General features: G+C 34.0%; 1 protein-coding gene across 1 annotated transcript; it reads right to left on the minus strand.

Moving 5' to 3' along the window:
- Positions 1-7,326: 7,326 nt before the first annotated feature.
- Positions 7,327-9,021, minus strand: LOC133205321 (protein zntD-like). Its single transcript, XM_061341107.1, has one exon. It carries the CDS (start codon positions 8,992-8,994, stop codon positions 8,038-8,040), a length of 957 nt encoding a protein of 318 aa, XP_061197091.1. The 5' UTR covers positions 8,995-9,021; the 3' UTR covers positions 7,327-8,037.
- Between the last annotated feature and the right edge of the window lie 3,187 nt (positions 9,022-12,208).

The raw sequence follows: 12,208 nt of genomic DNA on the forward strand, positions 1-12,208 counted from the left end.
GTATGTGTTAAGGATTCGAAATCATTTAACTGAAAAGCGGACTATTTCAAGGGGGAGACATGCAGTTAAGAAATAGCAAAAATAAACTGTCTGAGTTCTGACTCGCAATTTATTTAAAACATGATAACAATTATACCAAAGTCAGGTCCGTAGAACACGGGGGAGGGGCACTTTTTTCTGAGTATAGTATACTGCTATAGTAAATTTTCATATAGATGCTGGTTGCCATCCCTTCCTCCTACTTTTTGTTGCTGTATGGCCGAGCAGTGGGTGAAATTAATATTATTCGTTTTTTTGTTTTTGTTTTTGTTTTGTTTTTTTTTTTGCTCAGATAATTTTGGACAGTTGCCCCCCCCTTTTCCTTTTTTACAGTTATTTTTTTTTTCTTTTCTTTCTTTCTTTCTTGCTTTCTTTCTCTTTCTTTCTTTATTTTATTTTTCTTTTTTTTTTGCTTGTCAGATTTCTTGGGAGGATGGAGCCCCCACTTTTGAAACCCTTGCTATGGACCTTAAAGCTTGTCTAAGCCTGCGTAGGATAGATTCAGTGTAGCTACAGATCTGTAGCTAGCTGGTCTAAGAAAAAATGGCGGGGATGGACGACCAGATCCAGACTCAATAATTTTTTTCGGAGAGCTACAGCTCTGCAGCCTATCATTGATACTCAAATCATGGCAAACGGGCATATGAAGGCACTGTTATCACTTCTAATGTATTTTCTAATATCATTAAAATATTTTTTGATATACAAAAGTTCGATTTTTTTAATATCAGAAAAGGATTTTCTGATCCTAATAAAGGCATTGATATTTGTAAAAAAAAAAAATGTTTCTTATATCATAAAATCATTTTATTTAATTCGAAATTTTGATAAAAAAATCATTTGTGATAAAGGGAATTCCATTGGAGGTTTTTTAATAGTAGATACTCAACCCCCCCAATCCCCCCTCCCAAAAAAGTAACTGTTAAGGTTAAAAAAAATAATTCATTCTCCCCAGAATCTTAAATTAATTGATTCTCCCCTGACACCGCAAGGTCAAATTAAACCTTTTTTTTATTATTAACCTCCATTTTCTAAAGAAAATTCGGGTATATTGTTGTTATTCTCGTCCGTACGTCTGTCACACTATCTTTTACCTCAAACATTTTAAGCAGTAGACAGCTCCCCTTTTGGAATGTGATTGGTGGTGCCTTGAACACGTGCAAAAGATTTTGAAATTTTCATTTTTGCCATAGGATCCAAATGGGAGTAAAAAAAGTTTTTCTACAAAAAATTTGGTTCCCTGAACTCCTCTTATATTTTTCGCTGTAGCCCATTCATATTTTGAAATATGGTTGGGCAAGGCAGTAACTAGGCTCAAATTTTTAGTGAGGCAAGGGGTCTGGGACCACCCGAATCCGAAGCGGGCACGGGGTAAATTCTAAACTATAATAAAGCACCTGGTGAGGTGATCTATTTACAGAAATTGAAACAAAAGTTGAAAGTATTAATTTAGTACAAAGACATATAATTGATTAAAGTTTCCTCCATGGCACCTGATCCCACCTCTGATGTTTTGGAGGTCCTTGTTTGCTCTGCACCTATTTTGTAATGTTTAATGGACTTTTGAGCTTGAATACTGTTCGTTATCTCCATATATTTCATTCAAAGTAAAACTTGTTCATTTTAGAGAAAACTCCAAAATTTTAGTGAGTCATTTACCTCATTAGCCTCAATGGTAGTTGTGGCCTTGTTGAAGGTGTCCTATAGATATGCAATAAGGTTTCGGAATTTCTATTTTCACCCTGGGGGATGATTGGGGTAAAAAAAACGACGTTTTTTCTACAAAAATCTTGCTCTCTGAACTCCTCTGATTTTTTGAGGTAAGATCTTCGCTCCTCAGGATTGAAGATTACAACAATAAAAAGGGTACCCGGTCTATCAAATTATTTTCAAATTTCATCGTAGAACCGAATCAATTTGAAAATTTTTCTTAATTGAATCTAGATGAGTCGTGATGTAGTACATATTTGCCCCTGCAACTCTCCTTTACCTTTATTTTGAGAATTTCCAGCAAGAGCAATGGAAATGCGTGCTTTCAGTCATTTTGAGTAAATCGTGACATCACTTCGGGAAAAAAGAAGATTTTTTTCTCTGAATATTAGTGCAATATTTATGAATAACAGATACAAACCCTAGAAAACCAAATTATTGCCAAAAATTTTGTTAAACATGCGATTTTTTATTTCTGTTAAGCGGAATCAAACAACTTCCGGTAATGTAATGAAATCATTCAACCGTTAAATTACCCATTTGGCAAAGCTGAAGATGTCCTTAACTTTTTAAGTAAAACGTTACATCCTACATACAATTTTTTCCCCCCAAATCTTTTGCTATGTTTTTGTCCGTACGTCGTCATGCGTTAACGTTTGAACATTTCCTGCTTCTTCTCTGGAACACCTGCACTAATTTCAACACCTGAACTAATTTCAACCAATTTTAGCATATAGCATTTATAAGTGAAGAGGAAGAGAAATTGTGAATTTCATGGGCCCTGGCCAGCGGCGGATCCAGGAATTTCATAACGGGGGGGGGGGGGGTAGTAGAAGGCAGGGGGTATGGGGCTGCATTGAAACCCCCAGCTGGTTCAGGGCAAAGCCCTGTTGGAGGTCCAGGGGGAATTGACAAATTCTAACAAATAAGAGGTGTTTTTTCCCTTGATTTTAGGATAATACAAACAAAATTTAAAAAAAAATTCAAACGGGGGGGGGGGGGGGGGGGAGGAGGAGGGGCGCACGCCCGGCGCTGGATCCGCCTTTGCTGGCCCCTGGGCCTGTGGGATGGCGCTTAGACTAATAAAATGCAATGTTTAAACATCTTTTCTTTACTCCTGGACATCAAGTAGTTAAACTTTTGGTATGATTGTAATAAGCATTGAGCCTTCTACCAAAATTGTAGAAATTCATGGCCCCTGGTTCAGGGGCTCTGGTGTTAGGGTGGACCGGGCTCTATTGATCATATAGTAAAAATCCATAGTTGCATTCTTTAAAAAGCTTCTTTTCATCCCCTGTATATTTAACGTACAAACTACAGTAAGTGCATTATTAGTCCCCTACCGGTGAAACTAGAGGGGACTATAGGTTTCTTCCTCGTCTGTCTGTCTGTCCCACTTGGTTTTCCGCATGTTTTTTCTTAATGCTTGCAGACATTGATGCTTTTGACGGAATAACGACCTTTCTAATATTCAAGGGGTTTCCACACTTTTTAGATCTAAACTCTTGCAGAAATAAAGCTGATTTTTGATGTTTGTCTACCTTGATGAGTTAAAGATCAAGTTTGCATTTTTGTTCCACTTCAATGATTTTTGACGGAATTATGACATTTTCAATTTTTAACAGGAACCATCCTCACAATGTCGAGGTTTTGTGATTTCGGAACTCCACACAACCCCATGACATAGGCCGTTATTTAAATGTTGGGCTAGAAAGCCACTATTTAATTCATTTGTTCCTGGTCTAGGATCGGAACCAATCAGAAAACAACTTTTATTGTAGGTAAGTTTGGAAGCAAATATGACTCGTCTTTAACATGGAAAATGTCAATATTGTAGGATTTGTGACTAGCTACTTTAAATAAAACATCGGGGATTAATTTTTGGAACATCGTCCTCCTCACAATCACAAAAGATATACTCTGGAGTGGGGCAATTTGATAACGACGGATTTAAAAATATATATTCTCATTGGTTAGTTTATAATTACCCATTACGTCATGTGTAACCACAAGCCCAACTTTTAAATAACGACTTATGTCAAGGGTTTGTGTGGAGTTCCGACATCACAAAACCTTGAGATTGTGAGAATAAACGGGAACCAGATTACATTTTCCAGTAGGGGGCTAGTATTGCTGATGCAATACTCTCAGAATGATTTAATGATGAGCAAGGGTGTCTTTTTTAAAATTGTGAAATGCATGGCTCCTGGTTGAGGGGTTCTGGTGTAAGGGCGGGGCTCTATTGATCATATAGTGAAAATACATAAATTCTTTAAAAATCTTCTTCTTAGCGTCTGGGTATTAAAAGTAGGCAAACTAATTGCATATTTATGATGTACAAGGATGCCCCTTTCAAAATTGCAAAATTTATGGCCTCTGGATAGGGGTTTCCAGTGTTAGGACAGGGCTCTATTGATACTATACTAAAAATGCATTTATTCTTTGAAAATCCTCTTCTTCTGCACCTGTGTATCTAGCAGATAACCTAAGTAAATGGTTATAATGAGGGTGCCTCAACATGGTGGGCGGGGCTCAAATGATTATGTAGGGAAAATGCAATAGTGTATTATCACTGGCAAGTACAGGCAAATTAAAAGATTTGCTTAATATGACTTTTTTTTTACTGAGTGCTATGCTTACTATTTTGCTGATCCTTGATAATCGTATTTCTCTTGATTTTGGGCAATGTATCTTCATCTGTCAGTTTTTTTATTTTATACTTCTATTGCACCTTTACAGTGTTGTATTATACTCAGGTGACCATTAAGGCCCTTGGGCCTTTTGTTGTTTTTCAAAATTTCTTTTTCTGATATCAGAAAATACTTTTAAAAAATGCTTAAACTGCGCCTAACTGGGTAAAGGACTAGCTGTATGAAGGAATCTAAATTTCCTAGAGGGATTATGAATTTATAAATCCTAAATGTGACTTCAACATAAAGACATAAAGACGTAGTAAACACTGGTAAAATGAAACTTCAGTTACTCATATATGATACTCTTTGAACAGTCAATACTCAACAGCATTGTAAATTTGCTTATTTGGTTATTCTTCGCGTTATCAAATAGTTAATCCAAAGGTGTTAATCCATTTACTCACAGACTGAATTGAGCACAAGATGGAGCTAGAGAGTTATACATGTACATGTATTTTGTGGTACATAAATTAAGTCATATTTACAGGCATGTATATTACCCGTATTTACTGATATCAATTAACTGATTTTTCAATTTGAAAAATTCTAAAGCATCAGAAAATAAGTATTGATATCAAAATTTGATTTTCTGATATCAGAAAAAATATCCCTTGATACTACAAATCCAATTATTTGATAACACGAAATCAGACTAAATTTTGATTTGTTGATGGTAAATACTAAATACATAATCGATTTTTCTATATCAGCAAGAAATATACCAGGAAAAAATACCCGGATTCTCCACCATTTATCATAACCGGGTCAACCTCATTCTGGACTCCAGCCTAAAATAAACCCTTCTAAACCTCAAACACTGAAGTTTGAGAACGACAGAGTCCCGAATGACATTGGTCCGATCATGCGTTTTGTTCGTATTCATATATGAATTTCTAAAAAAAGTCTAAAAATTGATCTCACCTGTATGAAATGCAAGCAGAGACAGACACAGTCCAGTTTCCGATTAAACTGTGTTCGTCCCTGCCGCCTTTTTTTATACCCCTGTATCCGTACAACTCCATATTTGTAATTCCTTCAAAATTTGCAAAAACGACTTTAATTTGAATTTTAAATATTCTGTCCACCAACACTCTTTAATATCCTAATGCACTCTAAAAAAATCATTACCAATCTTTTGCATAATCTTTAAATTTTATTTGTTGTAGCTAATTTACCACAAACTGTCCTCCGGTCACTTTAATACTATTGGTTACTCCTTCATCCTAACCAAATACATCTTTTGATAAACAATTAAACAACCGCATTCCAATGAATCGTTTTCCCGTTACCGTCCAGGTGAAAAGGTCAACCCCTAGTGGCCAGCATTTATGATTATTTTCATCTCTAGATTAGCATCTGCTATCTCTTTCAGCCAAATACACAAAAATATTTTACATTCTTATTTTTATATAATTTTTGATATGATATCATTGACACCAAAAATAATTTTTGTTTATCAAAGTTTCTCTGTCTTACATCAGAAAAATGCTTTTAAAAACGGCGTCCTACAGGTAAGAGATTTGGCCACATGTGTTTTATTCATGATATATATTTGGTTGAACGCGTGATGACCTGACGAGAAATGTGGCCTCTCAAGTTGTTATTGATTAATATGTGGACAAAGGACTGACCTTTAAAAATTTCAACAAGACGAAAACTGGGACATTCATTTAAGATCGAGGACACTGCAAACTGTGGAAAGTTCAGCTAGGCAGTAAAGCTTGCCTTCTACATGTGTCATGTTATAGATATTTAATTCACAGGGTGGAGCTAAATACACATTTAAAACATGATCGACAAGTTGTTCTAAATTTTGTACTTACTCCTTTTGTATATTGTATATCTGTATATAATACATTTGTATATTGTCTGTGTTTTTTTTCAAGGGATGATAGTTAAATATCGAGTTCTATTGATGTAATATGTACCCAAATTCGTATAACGAAATAATTTGTGTTCAGTTTCACGGGGGAAAAACGCTTAACTGACCACACTTCAGAAAATGCATCAATGTACATGAGCATAAATTTAAGTTTGTTTAATAAAATTTCTACTTTAGGTATAAAAAGAATACATAATTCTTTCTGAAGTTTTTATGCGAATTAGGATACCCGGATGCATTTGTATTAAAGTAAATCTCAAAGAAAATAGTTAACGTAAATGTTTGAATTTGAAAAATATAGAGAAGTTGATGTAGATAGTTTTGAATCTTGTAATCAATCATTCATCACGGATGTCATAGTACTAGTATAATTCGTGTAAACTAAATAAAAACAGCTCAAAAGACATGTAGATCCTGATAATGTTGTATACAGTTGTATATTTTTATCAATCAATCGAGTAATGTGCCATGGAACCTTAAAAGATGAAATAAAAATTAAACCGTTCAGTTATCCGGATAAATTTGGGAAATTCACTCCGTTTTCTTCATCTATATAGAAAAAAAAATTGAGGAAAAATTTTTAATTTGCTTTTGAATTCAAATTTAAGGCGGTACAGAAAACACCTTATCTACATAATGTATTCATCATTGTTCAAAATTGTTCTTACAAAGAAATACATGTAAATAAATGTTCACTGTCCATAATAATTCATTTGACAAACTGTTGCATTTAGGTAGCTTTCTGGAAATATTTCAATTAAAAAATTTTATATATTGTAAACTTGAACCTAAACTGTTCCCCTTTTTGGACCTTGGATGTGAAATTGAAATTGAACTCAAAATTTGAAAATCTGCACTTTTTCATTTGACGAATTGTAGATATTCAATATGTTCTTAAAATGTTCCAATCTTACATCTACATGTACTTATTTAATAATTATCCATTCAATATGGATCCATTCACGATAGCTCAAGAAGCAATAATCTTAAAAAATTTGAAATAAAAAAAAAACAGTCACAAAATTTGAGTTCTTGGTCAGTAAAAACATTAATATACAAGTTGTAAAGTCGTTATGCACTTGAAACTCTTCCAGGGTCTAGAATTTCTCTTAGTTTGACTCATTTCTCTTCATTATCTCTCTTTAAACCATACTAGGAAGATTAAACTTGCACTGGTCCTTCAAAAGATTTCCTCCAAGTGAGGAAGTAGGCAACATTATAAAACAAGAAAACTTTGTTTGGTTATACTGAATATATTATTCTTTTAACTTCAAAAACTTAATACAATGTTCATTTGTTTGTTTAATTAATACAGTAATATACTGTTAACACATTTATTTTGGCACAGCTCAAACTTCCCATTCAATTCCGGTTTTGAGTTCACATTTTTTATGAAACCACGTACATGAATATCATAATTTTGCTTTTGTTTGTTCATTTGATTTCATTACACAAAAGCACTATCATTTGATTTCATTAAACAAAAGCACTATTAATATCAATACAAACAGTTTACTATGAACGTAACCAGGTACTCACCCAGAATGTGAAAAACGTATCAACAAGAATATTAATACAATGTACTGGAGACTTCTAAAAAATAGTAATGACTTTAGGGAGGGGTTTTTAAAACAGATGGCAGTTTTATAATACTAATATGGTACACATAGTTGTAAGACACATCCTTGAAGATGTTCTATATCAGATTAAGATTCAGTCCTGTTCTAAAGTTTTTAGTCCTGCAACAACAGCGTACCCACTTAAACAGACGAGAAGTTTGGTAATACTGTGACAGTGGGAAAATTCTCGATGTAGAATCTCAAAGAATGTCACATAGAAAAATGTTCCCGTGGCTATACTCTGCAAGATCCCAATAGTCAGCGCCTGATTGGGGCCGTCCTGTGTGACAGCCATGCCTATAAGGACTCCGGCAGACGACAGTATCGAGAACACAAGAAGAAAGGCGACTATTTTACACCCGGTTCCCAAAATTTGGTGCATCTCCATTCCAACACTGAACGACACAACACACTTGTGTAAGGATATTGCCAGCACCAGAGACCAGATTGTTAATTCCGTCTCCTGTAGACCAACAGCCAGACCTTCAAATATCATATGTAGAGACAAGGCCAGGACAAAGAGACACGCCCGGAGTGGAGATGGTGCCACCAGGATAGCCTCTCTGACGTCATCATGTACACCTGAAGCAGAGAGATGATCTTCTACAGTCTCCGCATCAGGAATCGTTTTGCTACTTTCCGGAAGTGGTTTGTAACCGTCACGAGTTTTCTGGGAGCAGTCATTGTTCTCCCCCGGGCCATGCCCAACTCCACGCATTATTCTTAAAAGTACTACCTCCAAGATAAGAATGATGAAGAATCCACAACTTACGGTTACCTCATGAACAGGGTAGTGGATTGTTGTGCCGTTCCTTCCATCCAAGGCTTCTCTCATGTCTTCTTCAGATTCTGCCAACAGATGTAACATTGCGGTTCCGAAAAACACTCCGCCAGCGAAACAATTCAGGTGACTGATGACATTCTGGATTCTCCATCTGATAAACCTTCCCTTTAAACATCTCACAACTATGGGGGGTATCAAGCCGAAGAGGAATGTGATGAAAAATATTGTAAAAAAGGCAGCAACTTTATTTCCTGTCAAAGAAACCATTGTTAAATGCCCGAATGTTAGACCTTAACAGCTCTACCATGTGTATATGTATCACATGACTTCTGTCCTTGGAACTAAAAATAAACCGTCGCATTTCAGGCTGTCAATTTGAAAGGAAGTTGTTGTGTGTATGTACTATTATATGACCTCTACTTCCCGGATTTCTGTTGCTGGCACATTCAAGAGTTATAATTCAAATTTCAAATTAATTCCTTTATTTGCCTTTTTTTAAAAAATAAAAATATATAAACCAGGCCCGTAGGAAGCAATTTCAGTTGGGGGGGGGGGGGGGGCACAGCCATACATTTTCAGTTGAGGGGGCACTATCAACTACCAAAAATCCTTGACAAGCAAAAAAAAAATCTATATATCGGCAAAATTGGGGGGGGGGCACGCCCCCCCGTCCCCCCCCCCGTTCCTACGGCCATGTAGACAAATTTCATAACACTGTAAATAACAAAAAATGACGACGAAATTTATAGCGATTAATTAAGCTAAGGCGATGGGCGAAAAAGGCGTTTGAAATGCCTACAGCCTCAAGTGTATAAAGATCATATTCAGCTTGTGCATTCATATTGTATAGAGAAAAATTCTTTTAATTGAAATTTATGAAATCAATAATGGCAAATTAAACTTCTTTCGCGGAAAATTCTCTTGGCAAAATTATTCTATGATTAACAAAAAATGGTATTCTTGGGTTTCCAACCCAAGCAATAAAAATCCCGAGAATCATTTTTTTTTCTTAGAGACAAACACATTTATAAAATTATTATTATCTTTTATTGATATTTAGCAAATAAGAATATATGCATCACTCTCAAGTATATAAAGTTATAATAAACATTTTTACAAACACAGTGAATAATAAAATATCTTCAGTCAGGTTTGACTAAAGGATTTTTCTCTAAAAATAATTGTCGTATTCTATAAACACAAAATCCACAAATAGATATAAAAGAAATTCACAAAAGTACTAGTATATTAACATCCTTTATCTTACGTGGAATGTTCTCATGAATATATTTCAAATTTTAACCTAGTATTATACTCACAAGTAGCTAAGTCTATTAAAAGTAGCTCTAAATGATAAATCAGAAAATTATTAATTCATCACATGTTTTTTAAAAAAAAATGTATAATGTTTTCATTGTTAGTTCTACAAATTGGGCTTAAATTTCATTATGATTTTCCAATTTTAAACCATTTTTCAAATACATGTAGTTTAAAATCTAATTCAACTACTAGTATATCGGGGATTTTCATTCACTACTCCAGGTTTGTTTCTTCAGTATATATCTTACACAGGTTATTTGAAATAATATTTCAAACAATACTTTATAAGATGCTTTGGTAGTACATGAATTAAACGCATTATTTTCTAATTAAATGAAATTATAAACCCAGGAATAAATATAAACTCAGGAATAATGAAGGCTGATCTATATTCATTCTTACATGTAAAAACATATTTCTCCCATTCATCTGGTAAAATAGACAGCAAAGAAGAAGGTACGGTTTTGACTTTATTGTGCCCTAAAAATTTAATGTTTTTAAAAAGTGTTGAAATCGGTATAAATATGAGTTGAGTATATGAGTGTGATAATTCATGAAAGAATATGACATAAAGGAGGACCATTCTGAAATATGACGTCATTAATTTCGTATTTTTCTAAGTTTTAAGCAGAAAAGCCCTCAAAATGGCTCATTCCAGGAGGTATTTTCCTAGAGAAAATAGTGTCCACAACAGTCGCACACTTCAACATTCGGATATGCTGTGTAAAATATTTTGAAAAATCACCCTTCCCAAAATCTTTGTGGGTGATGCACGTGGTCTATATTATCTGAAATTGATGTCTTCTGCAACGTTTTAAGAAAATACGGGAAAATGCACAGGTTTATGACGTTACAATTAGCATTTAGGAAGTGAAATGTCATGTTGTAAATTTTGAATTTGCCGGGTGGCAGTAAATATACAAAATTTACATTGACATGTTGTAAATTTTGTATTTACTGCCACCCGGTAAATTCAAAATTTACAACATGAGACAAATGAGAAAAATTTAACAATTTGTTTGATCTTAGTGCATGGAGTTTCAATATTTCAGAAAGCATAATTTCTTTCATCACTTTCATATTTTAGAAAAATACATGGCCAGATTTGCATTGAAACTGTACGTTGTTCTTTACATAATTCTCCTTAATCGATGATACATGTACACTTATTTCAGAATGATCTTGATGTATAATTTCAATAATACTAGAAAATGGCAAAAACCCAGGAATAACTTCAAATTATACATCTTTCACATGAATTACACCATAATTAATAAAATGATTCCAATATAACATTTAATAATATCATTCACTATTTTTGGATCACAAAGATATCATTTCCTTTATCAGAATTAATTATAAAGATACATACAGGCACTAAATGATTCTGTATAAAATATAGGTAATCTTTTTGTTAAATTGTAGTAAAAATATTTCTATGCCTGCTTTTAAATTGCCAATCTTTGTCAAAATATAATTGAATATATCCCTTCTTATAAATTCTTTTGGGCAACAAAAATATTTGGCTAAAACTTTTAGCCTAAATGATAACATTTTAAAATGAATATCACTTACTTTCAAGCCACCACAATATACACTTACCGGTATCATAGTTTTATACGAAACTAAGTATACATGCGCCAAAATTCCAGACAAAATTAGAACACTCTTTTTAAATAATTTCGCTTGCTCATTGAGAGATTGAAATAACCGTCAAAGTGTACCATAATTTAGACATAAGCAAACGATTAATTACAATAGCTCCTCCTTGAATTGATAAATGTATTTGTCTACATACATTGTAAATTGATATACATGTATGTTGGCTAATTTTTTGCCAATAGGCAACAATAAGACAATGAGAGATATATATGAACTAAGCAAGCTCGTTGAATACATGGGAAAAGCGATGAATGATATGAGACAAGAGATAAAATCCATAAAAGAGAATCAGACTTAACAAAGGAGCTACTCGAGCCAAAAGGTCCCAAAAGCTTTTTTTCAAAATAATTGGAAAGAGCAACCTGCCATAATTGTGGAAGAAAGGGTCATTTGCAAAGAGAGTGCAAAGCTCCAAAAGAATCCAAGATGGATATGTTCAAAAGACCAATCTCAGACCAAGACAAATGAGCACCAACAATCTTCCAAACAGTTCGATTCT

The sequence above is a fragment of the Saccostrea echinata genome, unplaced genomic scaffold (assembly GCF_033153115.1).
Source record: "Saccostrea echinata isolate AGI-Se365-2 ecotype Australia unplaced genomic scaffold, CSIRO_AGI_Sech_v1 ptg000054l, whole genome shotgun sequence".
Lineage (NCBI taxonomy): Eukaryota > Metazoa > Mollusca > Bivalvia > Ostreida > Ostreidae > Saccostrea > Saccostrea echinata.

Excerpts from the sequence above, each read along its gene's own strand:
- LOC133205321 (XM_061341107.1), bottom strand. The coding sequence starts at position 8,994 with ATGGTTTCTTTGACAGGAAATAAAGTTGCTGCCTTTTTTACAATATTT.